General features: G+C 38.2%; 2 protein-coding genes across 5 annotated transcripts in view; one reads left to right on the top strand and one right to left on the bottom strand.

The window, feature by feature from the left end:
* Positions 1 to 19,708, bottom strand: part of amacr (alpha-methylacyl-CoA racemase) — a 66,005-nt gene that overhangs the window by 39,786 nt on the left and 6,511 nt on the right. The window contains exon 2 of one of the 3 annotated variants that reach the window (XM_077496640.1): positions 2,729 to 2,873. The exons of the other annotated variants lie outside the window; for them this stretch is intronic. Coding sequence (XP_077352766.1) covers positions 2,729 to 2,873 — 145 coding nt within the window. The remainder of the gene's footprint in view (positions 1 to 2,728; positions 2,874 to 19,708) is intronic. 3 annotated transcript variants of the gene reach the window in all.
* csgalnact1a (chondroitin sulfate N-acetylgalactosaminyltransferase 1a) overlaps positions 2,868 to 19,708 on the top strand; it is a 25,451-nt gene continuing 8,610 nt past the window's right edge. For both annotated transcript variants that reach the window (XM_077496636.1, XM_077496637.1), the window contains exons 1-3: positions 2,868 to 2,902; positions 13,620 to 14,763; positions 17,797 to 18,013. In XM_077496636.1, coding sequence (XP_077352762.1) covers positions 14,013 to 14,763; positions 17,797 to 18,013 — 968 coding nt within the window. In that variant the 5' untranslated portion in view covers positions 2,868 to 2,902; positions 13,620 to 14,012. The remainder of the gene's footprint in view (positions 2,903 to 13,619; positions 14,764 to 17,796; positions 18,014 to 19,708) is intronic.

The following is a 19,708-nucleotide window of genomic DNA, read 5'->3' as shown; positions in this document are numbered from 1 at the left end:
TTACTAGTTAGCGATGGACATAATCCATTAAAAATTCCATCGATCGTGTGGAATGTATTGTCGGAGTGCACTAAGACTCAACTAGTTTTGTCATCTAAAGACGATGACAAATTGTAAAATTTAAATAAATGTTCATCAATCTTTATTAATGTTTAAAACTATAACTTGTTTTCATTTAAATAAATGACAGGATGATATACATAAAAAAGAAATCCCATTATTATGAGAAGTCCTATCTTTAGAGGACAAAAAAAATAATTATGTAATGATTCTCATGGAATGGCTTGTCTAATCACATATTTAGGAATTGGAAGCAAAAGAGTGTATATTAGCTATTTTGCGGTCTGAAGAAGAAATATCGTGTAATTTTGTAAATTTATGAGAATGTTCTCATTTGTTCAGAAAGTAGTATATTACTAGAAAACAAACAAAAAAAATACAAGGAAAAATGTTTCATTTGAAAAATTGCCATGACTTGAAAAATACCTCACAAAAGAAATAAATTGATATAATTTCAAGCGAAGTTGAGCTACTCCACACTTTCAGAACATACACAGTTAAAAAAAAAAAAAAAGAAGAAGGAAAAAAAACCCTAAAAATAACTTATTTTTAGTCAATGTTTGAAGTTTAGTGTTCGTCCCTTTTATTCGTGATAACATTTGAAGGACTGCAATGTTATGTTAATTTCCTGTTTTTAATGTTCACTTCTTTTATTTTAATAAATTCAACATTTCAAGTTATGTTATTGTAATAATGACGATTCATGGAGAGTGCATCCTGTAGTCCACGTTCACAATCAGATGAATCATATCGTCTTTTTAGTGTGTTTTCTACGATCTTGGAAAAACCAAACCGCAAAGCAAATAAATAATGGACGCCACGCTGTTTGATTACAGACTGTACTTTATGATATTATCGTTTTTGTTATAACCACGTATGTATACTTCTAACCATCATTTGTTTTTTGTTGTCAAATGTTGACCTGTTTTGACTGTGTACACATAATAAAACAAGTTATAGTTTCCTGACTTTTCTTCCTCTAGATGTTTCTCTGTTTCAGATTTTTATTTATTTATTTTTTTAAACATCAAAATGAGCATGCAAACGTACTTATTTGTTCCCATAGGGCTTTAGTTAATCCACTTTAGAACTTAATGAAAAAAAAAAAAAAAAAAAAACATTTAAAGACTTATGCTGCAATCTTTAGTACTGCCCAGCAGGTGGCAGTATATCCCTTCCTTTGAATACGTACTGGTACTTTCTCAAAGCTCCTGTTTTTTGTTTGTTTGTTTGTTTTGTTTTTTTAATTATTCTTATTAAATTAAACGTGGCTTGATTGAACCCCAGAGCCAGGGGCAGGCTTACCATTACACCCCTAATATCTCATGAAAAAAAAAAAAATAATAAAGAGGTATCTAAATTAAAACAATTTTTGTTGTTTTAGTCTTAATCCATATGTTTAAAAACATTAATAAAAATACTTAATCCATCATGATCAATTCAAATGTCCCTTCTCATGCAATGAACTATTCCATCTTCTACTATCCCTAATTCTCAATAGTTCAAGTGAGTTATCTGTTGAGGTGTGGCGTTTAATTTTCAAGTGCACCATTAATTTGGGGCGTCTATAAGCGCGGTGGCTCCTATTCAAAAAAATTCTGTACCAAAACAGTACAATACCGCAATGTCTATTAGACCGACATTTTGACTTTTTTTGCCTAGATTATCATTCTCTCCACCAATATTTATACAAACGTCATCAATAACCAGTCGAACTGCGAATCCCACCAAGACGACAATATTCGGACCAGAACCACATTGTACACGTCAGTTCAGATGAAGGTGGATCTTTATGTAGATGTTTGCAGTCAGTCATTGACCATCATGAAAGGCGGTAGTGTTTCCTGCTACTTCAACAGCGTGTTGAAGGCACTAACAAGGATGTCTTTATTTGAGTGAGCGCATGGATGGAAGGAGAGGGCAAGGAACCTGCATGGAGGTTGTCAAGCACCCCACGCAGGCTCGAACTTCCTTGCATACCTTCAAAATAAATGAATTGGGAAAGTCGAGCCTGATCCAAAATCGAACACATACGAGGTTGTTTCTTATTTGTTAATCTAATACTTGGTAATGCTTGATTCAGTGATCATTTAGGAGGTTTTGGAAATCCAAATGTTGGCTAGTTTTATGTTTTTGAAGTATATTTCTTAGAAAATTGCAGTTTATGTAGTATTATTTATTTTATAATTGTGCCTCTCGGTTCAGTTTTGCCATTAAGTTGTCCAAAGGGAAGTAAATTTGAAGTCACAAGACTACTGTACAGTGTACACATTTCATTGAAATGGTGGATTTTCAAACCAAGTACACATTTCTTGTTGCTGCAGTTTCGTCAACTTTCGTATACACTAGAAATTAGCACAATTCGCGAAATAGTTCAGTTATTAGCATCAATTAGCTAGCTTGTAGTGTTGAATTGTTGTTCGACTGGAGGAAAAAAGTGAAAACTACATGAATGAATTTTTACGACATTCAACTACTTTATATTTACGCAAACAACATTTAACTACTTTATATTTTAGTAAATAGTTTAAAGTAAATACAAAAGTTGAAAAGTAGTGATATTTTCATTCAGGCGCTTTGGTTAGCTACCTAAAGTCTTGTTACTCATTAATGGACGAAATGTTTATTTTAATGCGATATCACAACGCTGTCACGTTCATAGTCTTACTTTGAAGGAGACACTCGCGTCGTTCCGGTGTTTGCCGACTTGATGAGGCGAGGCGGTGCCACCAACGCTCGTTCACACCCGCTCTGCTGCTGGCAGCTGGTGTCCGCTGAGGACCGGCGGAGTGGCGCCGCAACTGGACCACCACCTGGAGTGAACCAATCACCGGGGCGAGAGGTAAGATGTCCGGGTGAATGTTTATGTGAATGGATGTTTCAAATGTGCTTGCGGTAATCAGGAATCAAGTGATGTATGTTGTCATAGTCTACTAAAAAAAAGTGTGGTACTTTTATTAACGTGATAACTTTTATATACGCAATGATTCAATGGTATGTGTGCGTGTGCTAAGGATGATTAATTTTTCATTTTAATAGAAATTTGGAAAATAAGGCCACACAGAGGAGATAATAATAATAATAATAATAATAATAATAATGTACACTCAATGTGCCCTGTTCCACTCTCCATAGTTGTTTGTCTCGATCCCTCACATAACAGCACTGTGAGGCATTTTTATCAGGGAAAACGGTTCTAATCCTGCTTAGCGTGTTCGCTCACTAACAAGCAAGCAATACATATTTGAAGCTGGCAGTTCTCATTTTTGGAAAGTGGAGATTATGGGATTGGAGGCTGCTTGGGGCTCGCTTGACTTTCGACCATAGGCAAACAAAGGCTAAACGCACCACTGATTAAGTGCGACAAATGACATGATGCACGGTGACACATATGCGCTCCCACATGATGATATTGCCCCATTTGAGATCCATGCTTGTCGTACTTATGCACGGTCACGTTTAACAGATCGTATTGCAGTGTAACCTATTTTTGGGGGTAAATACTTTTATTTCTTGTTTGATTGCCATTACTTGTTGTTTGTACCAATTATTAACACAATAATTTATATGTAAGTTCTGCTTTAATTGCCCTCATGGGATGAATAAAATATCATCTGTAGCTATCTTGCTGTTTAAACTTTCAGCGGAATTCTCACTGGCATCCACGTCACTCACCATGACTTGCCTTTTAAAGCCACACACATTAAAAGTCACAAAATGTAGAATGTGACAGTAAATACCTACACTTCACATGCACATTGTGTACTGGTATTGTTTAATATTTTAAACAATTTTTTTGTTTTTGTTTTTGTTTTTTTACTGAATTGATTAGTTGATGGGATATTTGATACATTTAAAAAAAAAAAAAAGAATTGTTGAACCACATTAAGATTACAAATGTAATTGCTGACCAATTAAAAAAAATAAAAATAAAAAATCACTTCAATCGGTAACACACGTTAGTCCAAAGTAAATGTATTAAGTTTGAGTTCATTAAACTCAATACTTTGGATTGGAGTCACTTGGATTAACTTAATTCTGATGAATATATTACGTTTAATGAACTCATAATTAAACTTAATATATTCACTTTGGACTAACACAATTCAATTGTGTGTTACCGATTTGAGCATTTTTTTTTTTTAAAGGGATACTTGACTCATTGAGCCATTTTCAGCAGTAAAAAGTTAATATTTTGTCTATAATTAATATGGTAAGTTCCTTATTTTTCATGTACAATTAATACCTTTAAAAAGTTATATTTTTACTTGCTGTCGACTGAGGATGACATCACCAGCTGAGGAAGTCGGTAATGACCAATCATGGCTCAGTTTGCTGACCAAACCCCAGAAAACAGGTGAGCCATGATTGGTCGTTATCTACTTCCTCAGCACAGGTGATGTCATCATCAGTAGACAACAAGAGGAAAAAATAGTTTTTAAAGATATTAATTGTACATGAAAGATGATGAAGTTATTAAATTCATTCTGGACAAAATCTGAACTTTTCACTGCTGAAAATTGTTCAATGAGTCAAGTATCCTTTTAAATTGCTTAAACAATTCTCTTTTTAAGTGTACAATAATCCATTTAAAAATATTTGATAGCTGCAGCCACTTACACGCATTCGCTGACATCACTCATCCCGCCCACTAGGCCCCGCCTCTTAGGTACATGCATGTACACAGACGCTACAATGCATACAGTATTTTCTATGCATTTTATGCTCATAAATTTTTTGGGATATTCAAATATGTTCACTATATGTGTTTTAATATTTTTAGGAAGCAGTAAAACTATATTTAAAATATGGTCTCTATATTTTCGCCCATACGTTTGGGTCTGGAATGCATCCCCGTGATAAATGGGGGCTCATTGTGCTTCCATTATCATGCAATCTTTGCATCATTTTAAAGAAACAGGCCTCATTTGTCAGCCTGGCAGCAACATCTTGTGGCAGTTTACCGGCCAGACAAAAAAAGGGAAGTATTGAACCCCTGCTGACACCTGATGGTCGCGTTGGCCCACGCTAGGCAACATTCACAAGATGGCCGGACCATTTCACATTGGCTGCGAGAAAGCGCATCATTAAAATTAACCTCCATTAGTTTCTAAATCAGTAGAGCGTAAATGTCAGACAATATCAAAGCAATCTTCATTTGGATCGGGATCCTGTTTATGCATTAATTATGTAATTAAAATGCATGCAATGGTCACTGGGGGAAAAAAAAAAAAAAAAAAAAAACATTCCATGCAGCCATGACTCTTCAAGGCACAACTGGCCGACTAACTTGCACCAAATTAGATTTATCCTTTTACGGGTCATCTGTTTTTAATTCTTTTGAACAAAAATCAAAACATATTTCATAACAAGCAGCACTTTAGTAGATGGTAAACAATTGTTCAAAAAAAAGAAGTTGAAGTTTGAATCTTCTAAACACAAACGAAGACACGTTGCGGTTAAAAGAATCACATTAAGTTTGCCTTTAACTCGGTTAGCTTAATGCTAACAGATATAGGAAACACCATTGGACGGATGTCTCCTTCCCATGCAGAACTTTTGATAGGTCGCAAGTATAGACCCTCATTAATCACCAACAGACGTACTTCGCCTTTTGCGTTTGTGGCCGCGACTTGGACAATCTCTTCGTTCCGTCTTATCTGCAACATCTACCGCTGCCGCAACGGCCCATTTCCCGCCCAGAGGGGGGCCGTTCACGTTTCATCTGGTGCAATGGCGCCGCGAAATCATGCAACTCGGAGGAAGTGGCGGACCCGCTCGCACGCGCGCAAGACTGTTGTGTTGCATGCGCTTGTCTGACTCTCATCTTTGGGTGGCCCAAATCTTGACGTTCCACATCTTATTGTGTGGATATTTCTCTTTGGCTGGATAGTTCGCTTTGTGTGTGTTTTGTTTTCATTTGTGTGATTGTGCATATTTTGTGTGTTTGTGTACTGTTTGTGCACGTTTGTTGATGTATTGTTTATGTGTTTGTGCATTTTTAGTGTGCGTTTTGGTTATTGTGCGTGATTATGTGTTTTGTATGTTTGCTTGTACATGTTTGTGTATGTTTTTCTGCTTTTTTGCATGTTTGTGTACGTGTGTTTGTGTAGGTTTTTGTTTGTGCGTGCGTGTGGCTGCTTGTTTATGAATGTGTGTGTGTGAGATTTTGTGTGGATGCGTGCGTTTGTGTGCATGTGTGTTTGTGCACATTTGTTTATATCTGTGTGTAGGAGTGTGACGATATATCGATATTGCGATAAATCGTGATACTTTGTCTCCCGATGGATCATCGATACACCTACGCAAGTTCGCGATATTTTTCATTAATATACAGCCACTATAACAGCTCCATTGTTCATTACTTATTGAGAAATTACTTGGCAAGCCACTAGGGGGAGTCCTCGTAAGAGAGACGGGGAAATGGGTGGAAGTCTTCAGGTGAAGAAGACTCACGAGCTTAGTTTTATTATTACATATTCTTTATTATTATTTTGTATTATTTTTTTATTTACATTTATAAATTACATTATATGAATTATGTATATATATATTTATTTATATATTCTATATTTATATTATATTTATATTTTTAGGATTATATTGTGATTTTTTATTATTCATTATTATTTTTATTGATTATTATTTATCTTATTTTTATTTTTTTATTTATATTAAATTATTATTTTATGATTAGTTTTATCGTAAATTATCGTGCATTTATTACTTGACCAATATATCAATAATCGTGGTATCGTCATATTGTGAGATAATTGTTATCGTGAGCCTTGTATCACAAATCGTATCGTGTCATGACGTACCCAGAGGTCCCCACCCCTATCTGTGTGTGATTGTGCATGTTATGTGTTGTGTTTGTTTTTTGTTTGTGTGCGACTGAGTTTGTGCCTGTGTATTTGTGTTTATGAGCATTGGTGTGTGTCTGTGTGATTGTTTGTGTGCTTGAGAATGCGAGTTTGAGAGCGTTTGCCACCAATGTGTGTTTGTGTGGGTTTCTGTGTGCATTTGTGTATGTTTGTGTGCATGCTTTTGAACTTTTGAAGTCTTTTTGTGTGCGTCTGTCCTTTGTTGTGTTTTTGTGTGTGTGTGTGTTGGCGTATGCTTGTATTTTTGTGTGTGTTTGTGTGTGACTGAGTTTGTGCGTCTGTGCTTATGTTTGGCTTGTGTTTGTGTGTTTTTGCGTGACTTTTGTGTGGTTGTGCGTGTGCATGCTTGTGGACGTGTATTTGTGCACATGTGCATGTATGTTTGTGAGTTTGTGTGCCCAAAATTGTGTTCATGTGTTTTTTGTGGGTTTATGCATGTTTGTCTACATGTATGTGTTCATTTGTGAAAGTTAGTGTTTTGTGTTACGTGTTTGTAACTTATAGCATTTTAGTGTTGGTGTGTGTGTGTGTGTGTGTTAAGGTGCCTTCCATCCAGATGGCACGTCGACAGTCAGGTTCCGGGTTAAAGCGGGCCCCTAATGAGCGGGGAGGATGCAGCACCTGTGGGGACAGCGCACATCACATCAAAGAGCGCCTTTCCCTACTTCCTGTCTTTCCCTCAATCATCATCATCATCATCTTCATCACCTAATACCGGCACCTTTCTTGCCCTTCATCCTCTCCTCACAACCTAGCTTAGTTAGTGTAATACTTCCCCCAAGGAAGGAAAGAAGGAGGGATGATGTCACACTTGTCTGCTGTTGTGCGACATTCCATAATGTAATACAAGTGTAAAAATAATTGAATAATATAAATACACCCAAAATCTCACATGCAAATTCCAAAGTCCCATAATACCCCACAGGCCCCGCCTCTCAAAGGTAAACGATACACAGCTGCTAATACGTGCGTTAATACAAGTTTTATGCTTGCAAATTTTGTGTGTTAAAATGTGTTTTAGTAAGTTTAAAGGGATACTTCACTTATTTAGCCCATTATAGCAATAAAAAGTTAATATTTTGTCTATAATTAATTTGATACTTTCATTATTTTCACGTACAATTAGTACCTTTAAAAACACATTTTGCAACTTGCTGTCGACTGAAAATGAAATCACAAGGGCTCAGGTAACCAATCACAGCTCGCCTGTTTTCTAGGTTTGGTCATGTGACATTCACAAGCTGAGCTGTGATTGGTTACCTGAGCCCTTGTGATGTCATTTTCAGTCGAAAGAAAGTTGCAAAATGTGTTTTTAAAGGTATTATACATGAAAATTAATGAAAATATCAAATTTATTATAGGCAAAATATTAATGTTTGACTGCCAAAAATGGCTAAATAAGTAAAGTATTCCTTTAAACATAAGAATATTTATTTCTCCATTATTTACTATGGGAAAATGTGCTTTAATCAAAACAAAACGGACGCTGACCTACATATTGAATTGTACTCATAAATAACATAGTTACCCATGAATTAGTATGTGATGTTGTTTATTGTAATAAAGATTATTTGCTTATGTTTGTTAAAATAAAATAGAAAAGGACCTTAAACAAATAATCACGTTAAATCGCAATCACAATTAAATTGTTTTCCAGAATCTTTCAGCCTAATAAAGAAGCAATATTCACCTGCTTTTGCACCTCCATCTCAGGCGGCGGCCATTTTGCCACTTGCTGTCAACTGAAAATGACATCACAGTTGCTTGGCTCAGGTAACGACCAGTCGCGACTCAGCTTGTGCACGTCACATGACCAAACTCAGAGAACAAGCGAGTCGTGATTGGTCGACACCTGAGCAACTATGATGTCATTTTCAACTGCCAGTTGGCAAAATGGACGCCCCCTTAGATAGATAAAAACATTGTGTGCTAGCAATTCATGTTATATTTAATTATGCAATGTGTGTAATTATTTGTGTGTTAAATTCTGGATCCACTATTAAAGTGCTGATCCAACAAAGTTCTAAACTGAACCAGCATGAAGAAGAGCCACATAAAATGTAAGCAGGAAGTTGCAGCAGGACGGAGGAAGTGATTTTGGAAGGTTTAAATGAGATGCAGCAGCGTCTGACGAGCTCAGAGTCACCTCAATTTATTGCCCACAGAGAATGAAAGATGATGGGAGAGCTGCTTTAATGCGCTATTTTGTCACAGTGCGCAGAAAATAGCTAGTTTGCCTGCTCGTAAACAAGCCCCCCCGACTGTGTTTACATGTGGATTTATAGCATCCCACTAGGATGCGTTCAATTTATGCTCGTTTTTCCGCCACGGAAATACAAGTAACGTTTTTATTTGGAACACATTTACATTTTGTGTACTTGAGATCACAACAAGGTTTACAATTTTGGAGAAGTTGGAAAGTTGGCAAATTGGTATAGAAACTTTGCTTGTATTTTGTTTTTTTCACATTTTGTATTGGAATACATGAGAATATCCAAAAACATTCTTAGTTTTATTTATTGTCCTAACTAGGTTGTACAGACTAGTGGATGTTATGATTCAAATTACATTTAGAGCTTTTGTTGTTTTGAATGCAATACAGTTGGCTACTGTTGATTATAATAGACTTTTAATGATTTTTTTTTAAAGGAACCCAACTATTTGTATTAACAGCTATCACAAAAAAAAGAAAAAAAAAAGAAAAAAAAGAAACAAGTTGTAGGTTAACTAGTCTAAGTGCAATTTCTGGAGAAATTGCGTAGGAATGCTGAAAGCTGAATGCTAATTGAATGCATGTGAAATGCTTTTGAAGTTAATTGTAAATTGTGAAATTATAACCTCATGGTTACTGGACAATGCGCTTTAAAAACTGTGCTACTGAGCAGTATCAGACACCTGGTAATGATGATAAGTTATATGTATGGAAGTGGGCGTGGAACGTGATACTAAAAGTCTCATTGAAAATGAATGGGGAAAAGTTGATCTTAAATGTGAAATTGTGAAAATACTGTAAGTAATGTGGAATCAGATGATATATACCCCGGGAGGCGTGAATTTTTGAAGCTAGCTGAAATTTGAACAATGTAAATTGTAAGTATTAAGTGGGAGTTGTTAGGCGGCAAAAAAGTGTGGAGAATAAAAATCACAATAACATATGTAGGAATGCATTAGCATTTCCACAATGAACAATGCTTTGCTAGCTTAAGACAGTAACAGTATGCTACTATTTGAATATATTTGACTGATACAATATATAACATTACTATAAGTCGATATTTGCTCCATTATCGCGCAAAACTTGAACGGCACAGCATCGGCTTGTTGGAGAAACGCAAGCGGCAACATGACGCCGTGTTTTTGTATTAGCAATAAAATTTAAACGTGATGATTCAGTCATATTGAGTGTGCGTGTGTGGTAGCAGGCGGCCATGCCTTCTCGAGTGACCTGGGCTCAATCAGCTCATTCATAGCCCCTGGAGAGTGCCTGCTTTTTGCCTGGAAATCTGACCAACACTTCACTTGCATGACTGTAGGACTTGATCTCTCTAAATGATGCTTTAGTCATTTTTAATACATAAATCTAGAGGTGATCCTGTGTACGGAGAGAAAACAAAGTTTTGTTATGGGAACCTATAAAACTAGAAAAGATGGTGCCACATAGGAAGTGATGTCATTATATAACACACCCGTGTTTGTTTTCACAGAAAAATATGTTATTAATTTGATACCTGCAGCTGAGCAGTCCGAAACCTTTATTGCGACACATGAAGCAATATTTTGATGGACCGGCGGTCCCATCTTAGGGTAATGCAGAAGTGGGTAGAGTAGCCAAAAATTGTACTCAAGAGTAGCGATACTTCAAAATAATATTACTCAAGTAGAAGTAAAAAGTAGTCATACAAAAAAATCACTCAAGTACAAGTAACGTATTTGCTGAAAAGAATACTCAATTACTGAGTACCTACTTGAACATGAAGTCTGATTTATTCTTAAAAACAATGTCATCAGACAGACAAAAATATTAAATGATGTGCAAATGCTGGCATCTTCAAATAATAAAATAAATATTTTTTGGGCAATTTTGAGGGCTTCACATGGAGAGTGAAACCACTGGCCACTAGATTTTCATTGCCATCATCACGATTGAGGTTACACGGCTCGAAATGAGCAAAATAAACACATATGCTAACATTAGCGTAGCAGCACTCTCTTTTTTTTTCTCTATAGTAGAGCCGGAACCACTAAAGTTTTACAAATTATAACTGGTTGCTAGGCAGAAGTCGCAAAGCTAAATCATATCTGCTCCATTTGTAAAAACTAAGAATTCCGTTTCATTTAACTTTTTAGTACAATACAGTCATTATATATTCAAGAACCGTGTCCTTAAAACGGTATTTATTTAACTTGGTGTAAAAAGGTTTGAGAACCACTGCGCCTGACGATGTACCATTCATGTTGAGATTTTTTTCTGACATAATGTAAAAAAAAATTGAAATAAATACTGTTCATTAACAGGGAACATCATAATTTGCATTAATTTGAATAACTTTCATGTCACGATGACTAGTCGACACACGTGTAATTTGACCTTGATAATGGATTAAAGTCACATCACAATTGGACCGCAAATTTGTAATAAATACAAAACTTGCAATTTATATACATGGTGACAATTTTTCCCTTTCGTTCAGCCCCCCTACCCCACGCTCATTCCTCAAACACCCTCCCATGTTGTCAGCGGAGGTCCGACAGTGGTGGCGCCTCACCGGAGCACAGTCCGGTATTCACACGCACCATAGACCGATCCTTTCACAGGGCGGCACCGTCAAAGAGGCGACTGTGTGTCGAGGCCGAGTGCGATACACAGAGATACATTTCAAGATATGTACAGTAACTCAAACAAGCTGTCCATCACCCACACTGCTCCCGCAAACCTCCAAAACACATATTCTCACTTAACGTATTCATCTATCATTAGTTTACGACTATATTGGTGATCACATGATTATTCCACATTGTCTTCTTGGTTTGGGGTATTTTTATAAATAAACTGAAGTATTTTTAAAGAAATGTTTTGCTTTATAAATGTATTATTTATCAAAATTAATTTTTATTCAGTTTCTAGTCTATTCCAAAGCCTGCAGGTGTTCGTGCCAAGTAATATCCACCACTGCTCAAAAATGCACATCGTAATTTTTTCATAGTATCCATCTGATATATTGAATAATTCAAATGCTTCCTTTTAGAAGTATAGGTGAATATTCCAAATGGTGTCTGATGAAAAGAGCCATTGTGTCTCAAAAGGATGAGATGAGTGTACTTTGTGTAACTGACCCACTTGCTTCTCTCACTCATGTGATAACATTTTTTCCTCTCCGCCATCCGGCACACTCGTGGGAATGCTTTGGTTTAGTTGCTCGCTGCTACAACGCTTTCTTTAAGCTAACATGTCAGTGTGGCCCAGCGGGGCCCTGCTCATTTGACATAAAAGAATATGAAATGGTTATTTTGTGTGGGGTAATCTTCCAACGGTAGATTCACGCTCGCCATATCACAATTCCCTAGCTCCGCCCTCAGTCATCAAAAGCTGCCATTGCTATTGGCGTGAATAAATAAAATAAATAAAAGTGAAAATAAAAATGGATTAAAAAGATACAAAAATAATTAAATAAATACAAAAAATGTAAGTTGAAAACTTTACGACTCAAAAAATATAAAAATAAATGCAAAAGAATGGGTCATGAAATGTTATTCAAATGAGGGTGTGGCTTTCTCTCTAATGATGCAATGTTAATGGTTGAGCAAACATGCTGTTTTTGGGGTCTCCTGAAAAGTGATGATTTTGGAGGTACAAGGTTTTGGCCGGATGCCAGCATTATTTAATAATCGATAGTTGGACACACCTATGATTTTTTTTTTTTATACACCTGAAGTACCATATTTGATGTTCTTCACACCTCTGATGCAGTATAGACAACATGTTATGCTGATTTAAGAGTAGATGTAGGGATGTTCAACACCACTATTTTTCAGACCAATACCAGTACAAGTACTCAACTCGAGTTGTTGTCACCGATACAAAGTAATGATACCACGAGTATGTTTGACATATACAATTTATGCCCAAAACACAATGACATATAACTTTAAAGAAAGACTTATATATCCCTATATTTAATTTGCCCTTAATTTTCAATTTCTACTTTGGAAAAGAGCCACATGATTACCGATACCTTGGGCTGAGACCTGTTATGAACAGGTCTCAGCCCAATACCGATACCTGGTATCGGTACTCGCCCATCCCTAATTTTATGAATGTCAAACTGGCACTGACTGAATTTATCCCATCCTTGCGTTTACACTGCACTCACACTGTCGAATATCCTTTTCATCCACATTGCAAGAGGCTTTACTGCAATCTGAAGAGGTCAAATTTCATGCTTTTTATCTATTCATGCTGCCATGACGCATATCACAATTGTGACACTTGAAAGTGAAGTGCTGAAATTGCATCACCACGTAGACTAAATTAAGCCCGAATCCTCTTGATGTGCTGACGTCTTCTGCAATTTCAGGCCGTTTTGTTTTTTCAACCCCCTCCAAATTTTGGAGACATTTAAGAATCAAGGTTCCACTCGATCTAGATTGACCGTCTGGTTTTCTCCACTCTCGCAGCATCAAGAGACGAGCCAATGACGGTGGAGGATTTGTTCTGCCTGGGATCTCCAGACGTTTGCTGAATCATCTCCGTGCAGGAAAAGGGCAGTGCACATGAGTCATCTACTGTGATGGATGATGTAACCGTGTCTGGGTCTTCTATCAGACCATGACGCTAAGTGGTGTCACAGAGTGGGAAAAAGTGCTTTCTCACAAGCGTTCCAGCCTCATTTATTGACTTTGCCGAGGACCGCAGCTGATGTCAAAGCGGCGGCGGTGCCATGAAGTGACCTCACACTGATAAGTGGCACGGCCATGGAACTTAATCGCAAATGGACTCTTATCGTCGTGTGTGAGGTCACGTGATCTTTCCGAAACGTGCGTGGACCGATTTTGACGCAAGACGCAGCCATGTTGCGGCGCGGGCTCCTGGCCTGGGTTTCCCGCGTGGGCGCCGTGCTGGTTCTCCTGTGTTGCTCCTTGTCACTCCTCTACGTAATGACCTGCAGTCCCCTGCGCTCGGACGAGCCGCCGCTGAGTCGCGCCTTACCGCACGCCGGCGCCAATCAGCCCAGCCTGGGTGGTACAAGGCCCGAGGTGGGGGCGGGGGCGGCCGGAACGGGGCGAGCTGTCCAAAGCGGGGTACCGCCGGCGGTCCATTCCTACCAGGCGCTATTGCAAGAGCGTGAGGAGCAACACCGCCTGCACATCTCCTCCTTGAAGAAGCAGATTGCTCAACTCAAAGAGGCTTTGCAGGAACGCAGCCAGCAGCTCAAAGGCGTGCAGGACAGTTTGAAGCGGGCCGCCGCCGGGGGCTCGGCAGAGGCGCATGGATCGCAGGCCGGCGATCTCGGGGAGGTCCCGGGAGCGAAAAGCCAGCAGGCCGACCTCCAGGACTTCCTAAGGAGCCAGCTGTCCAAAGCCGAGGTGACGTCCGGGGTCCGGATACCCAGCGAATATGCGGTGGTGCCCTTCGAGAGCTTCACCCTGCAGAGAGTCTACCAGCTGGAGATGGGCCTGACACGTCACCCTGAGGAGAAACCCGCGAGGAAGGACAAGCGGGACGAGCTGGGCGAGGTGCTGGAGTTCGCCCTGCGCAGTCTCAACATGCCGCCGGACAGCAAAAGTAGCAAAGTCTACTCGCCATCTGACTTTATAGAAGGTGAGGACACGCAGTAGAACTTACTTGAGAGGGATATTGAGGAAACTGAAATGGGCACTAACGTCTGAACAGACGTAGAAACCTAACAAAATAGAAAGTAACGAGATCTAACATCACGATAGACCAAACACTTCTGCCCAGCTTTCCCAAAAAGTTAGGGATACAGTGGAATCTCCTTAAACTCAAACAGGAAGTACAAAACTACCCAAAGGCAATTAAGAGACCTAAAACAATAAACCTACCGAACACCAAAAAACAATACATGTTGTTGTGTACGACCACTTGGAAAGTCAAGAACGAGTGTGTGCGTTTTTGTTTATCAAGATATCCTACCGAGTTGTCCTGCTTTGACCACAGCGGCAGGAAATGGACACAGCTGTTCCTTATTCACAGTGGGAGCATCTCACGTCTTACTTGTCTCTGGGAGAGCACCAGCTGCCTTTACACTGCCTGTAAAATCTGGCATTTGCACTATTCTGTATAAATGGCACAGATGCTGAATCGGGGGTGGGCAGGTTGGCCTGCCAATTTCATGCAATCGGAGACACTATCAGATCCTTAACCGAGGCGTACGTGTGTAAGATCGGGTCAAAATGAACCCAAAATGGGTCAAAAAGGGGCTGACCCAACATTTTGGGTTATTCCATTAACCCAAAACATTGGATCAAATGAAAAACCTTCAAAACCCCAAAATTGGGTTGATTTGTGGGTTCTTTTAATTTGATCCAACACTTGGGCTAAATATATCAAAATGTTGGGTCGATTCTTTTTTTGACCCAATACAAGTGGGGTTATTCAACTAACCCATAAGTTGGATCAAATGAATAACCCACAAAACAACCCGAAAATTGGGTAATTTGTGGGTTGTTAATTTAATTTGACCCAACATTTGGAGCTAAATACCTCAAAAAGTTGGGTTGGTTCATTTTTGACCCAACTGAATTGGGTTATTCAACTATACTTCAAAAAGTCTGGTCATTTCATTTTTGACCCAATTCAGTTGGCTTATTCAGCTAACCCAAAAAGTTGGGCCAAATGTTGTGGGTTATTAGTTTAATTTGACCCAACACTCGGGGCTAAATATATCAAAATGTTGGGTCGGTTCATTTTTGACCCAATACAATTGGGTTAATCAACTAACCCCAAAAGTTGGATCAAATGAATAACCCACAAAACAACCCGAAAATTGGGTAAATTGTGGGTTGTTAATTTAATTTGACCCAACATTTGGAGCTAAATACCTCAAAAAGTTGGGTTGGCTCATTTTTGACCCAACTGAATTGGGTTATTCAACTAACCCAAAAAGTTGTGTTTGTGGGTTATTCATTTAATTTAAACAAACATTTGGGGCTAAATACTTCAAAAATTCAGGTCCTTTCATTTTTGACCCAATTCAGTTGGGTTATTCAACTAATCCAAAAAGTTGGGCCAAATCTTGTGGGTTATTAATTTAATTTAACCCAACATTTGGGGCTGAATTCCTCAAAAAGTTGGCTCGGTTCATTTTTGACCCAATTCAATTTGGTCATTCGACTAACCCAAAAAGTTGAGTCAAATGGATAACCCACAAAACAACCCAGAAATTGGGTTGATTTGTGGGTTATTCATTTAATCAGACCCAACATTTGGGGATAAATACCTCAAAAAGTTGGGTCAGTTCATTTTTGACCCAATTTAATTGGGTCATTCGACTAACCCAAAAAGTTGGGTAGAAAATGCATTTCCAGGCACTGCAAAAAGGGCTCAAAGAAAAGCTGCCTGGTCTTGCTCACAAGAAAACAGGGGCAGAAAAACCATGGGGGAGGATATGTGAACACGTACTCTAAATTGGTCAACGTATTTGCAAAAAATCAAAGCTTATCACAGCATCCCTGCGGGGAAATCAAGCCTCCCATCGCAGGAAGCTCGCCAGTTTTGGGTGGTTATCACACTGCATCTTCTTCTCTTTGAAGAGCGCGTTCCGGTTCATTAGCGTCTTTCATGGCTCTTTTACTTCCTCCGTGGTCTCAGCTTGGTGCGTTTCCCCCAGTGTTGACCTCAGATTCAATTTGCAAGTCCGATAATTGAAGAGTTGTTTAAAAACAAGCTGACGTCATGGAAGGACCACAACACCACTTAATTAGCATGGGTGACCAAAATAGCCTAGCATTTGTGGGTGTTTTGTTCACGTTTAGCATAGATTCAAATGAAAATCGAAGTGAGTAGAATTAATAAATGACGTCATTAGTAGTGTTTTCAATTCAAATCAACCAGTTTCTTGTTAAGGATGATTTTGACAGATAAGGCAACGGATTAAAAATGCTGCTCATCATTATGCTGAATGCGGTGGGGACTCTGGGCATGTTTTTGTCTTTAATAAGCGGGCCGACAAAACATTTTTTAATATTTCTTTTTTTGCTGTTTTATTTTATTGTATTTGAAGTGACAGAGCTACGGGTCTCATTATTATTGGTAAAATATTTCATATCAGCATAGTATGGCCATATGCACTGCAACAAGTACGATACAGGTGTTGTGATATTATGGTCCTTGTGATATGAATGGATTAATACAGGTCGATGCCAATTCTGGTATTTGGCAAAATAAAATTCCGATAACCAATTAATTGTCTGATTAATTAAAAAAAAAAAAACACAATAAAATATATAAAATGTTACTTTTTTTACCATATTCAACAAGGAAAAATTGTCAAAAATGTGTTGTTGTTTTTTGTTGCCATTTTTGTAATGTGGTTATGTTAAATAATTTATTTTTTTTTTAAAGTCATCCAAAAATTGACAGATAAAACGGCTTTCATCGGCTTTGGCCGGATTATTCATCGATCTGACCCTAATTCACTGTAATATGGTTTTCTGTTTCTTTATAAGCAACATGTTTGCACAGCCAGTATTAGACCACAGCTAACTTGCGACTCATAAATACAAATTTCCACCCACAGCCATCTTTCCACTAAAATAATAATAAACAACAAAACAGCCTGTATTAACACGTGCAGGCCCTGTCACAAGTTTGTGTTTGCTTTCCCGCGCACAGGCATCACGCGCACAGAGAAGGACAAAGGGACAGTGTATGAGCTGACCTTCCGCGGGGATTCCAGTCAGGAATTCCGCCGCCTGGTCCTCTTCCGGCCCTTCGGACCGCTGATGAAGGTGAAGAGCGAGCGGGTGGACACGTCCGACGTGCTCATCAATATCGTGGTGCCGCTGTCCCGGCGAACCGACAAGTTCAAGCAGTTCATGCAAAACTTCAGGTGAGGGCCCGATTCCATATTCATAGTTTTTCCATTTTAAACGGGGATTAAATCCACAGGGAGATTAGAGTGAGTAAATAACAGGACAGTTAATTTATTTTATTGCTGCTGGGTCTAAATTCTGTGCAACTAAAACTAGGACAGATTGAATGATAGGGGACAACAAGAAAGGATAGATTAATTAGCTAATGAGCATCTCCAGGCTAATAAATCCAACGCTCTTTTAAACGATAACATTTTAGTATTTAGTGTTTTCCAGCAATATCGTAGGTAATCAATTGCATCCCCTTTTTATAGCAGCTCATCGTTTTTTATAATCATCTATTGTGTAATGCCCTCCCTTGTGGGAGAGACATTATTTGCATCAAAATGTGTCGTTTTAATTTTGGGAATGCCTCAGCATTCCCAAATATGTTATTATGATTTTTATTCTCCACACTTTTTTGCCGCCTAACAACTCCCACATAATAGTTCCAATTAATATTGTTCAAATTTCAACTATTTTAAAAGATTTACGCCTCCCGGGGTACATATCGTCTGATTCCACATTACTTACAGTATTTGCACAATTTAACATTTAATATCAACTTTTCCCCATTCATTTTCAATGGGACAGTCATTGAACTTTTGAAGTATCACATTGAAGTATCATTTTCCACGCCCGCTTCCATATATATAACTTATCATCATACCAGGTGTCTGATACTGCTCGGTGGCACAGTTGGTAAAACACATTTTCCAGTAACCAGGAGGTTATAATTTATCTCTCAATTTGCTTTCAGCATTCCCACGCAATTTCTCCAGAAATTGCACTTAGTCTAGTTGTGGGAATGCTATTCTGCTTTTCATTCTCTACGCTTTTTTGCCGTGTAATAACTCCCACATAATATTTCCGATTTACACCGTTCAAATTTCAACTTGCTTCAAAAACTCACGCCATCTTGGAATACATCGTCAGTATTTCACACTGCTTACAGTACGCACAATTTAATGTTAAATATCAACTTTTCCCCAGTCATTTTCAATGGGACTGACACAAGTCCCACTTTCTACGCCCACTTCCATACATACCACTTCTCATCATTACCAGCACTGTGATACTGCTCAGTGGCGCACTTGGTAAAATGCATTGTCCGGTAACCAGGAGGTCACGGGATCGAATCCCACCTCTGACCGACCGTACATTGTAAATGTATCCATGGCAATGATGCTAAGTCATTACATGTATACCAACTATCTTAGTTCCACTTTTCCATCTAAATGAATAGCAGGTACTTCATGCCTAGGTGGCGCTATTGTGTGAATTTTATTTTATTTTTTTGTATTTTTCCACTGTATATCATTAGTACAATTTTTCCATCTGAATGAATGGAGGGTACTTTCAGATAACACTTGTACATATAAATAGGCCATTAGCCATGATTTTTTAACAGGCCAAGTTGGCTCACATGTTATATGTTATAATACTTGCCTGGCATTACGTAGACATGCAAGTGCGTTGGTTCAAATCTCGCTTGGGAAATATTTTATTAGCATTCAGCTTTTAGCATTCCCACGGAATTTCTGCAAAAATTTCACTTTTTCTAGTTATTATTGCTTTACACTGTAAAGTGTGTGATTTATGCCCAACTATGCTGTTGCTTATCACTACTTTTTTCACCCTAGTAAATCCTGCCTCACCGTTTCCGCCTGTTC

Source organism: Festucalex cinctus, chromosome 15 (assembly GCF_051991245.1).
Source record: "Festucalex cinctus isolate MCC-2025b chromosome 15, RoL_Fcin_1.0, whole genome shotgun sequence".
Taxonomy (NCBI): domain Eukaryota; kingdom Metazoa; phylum Chordata; class Actinopteri; order Syngnathiformes; family Syngnathidae; genus Festucalex; species Festucalex cinctus.
Note: the sequence above shows the minus strand (reverse complement) of the source record. Positions and strands in the feature narration are given on the sequence as shown.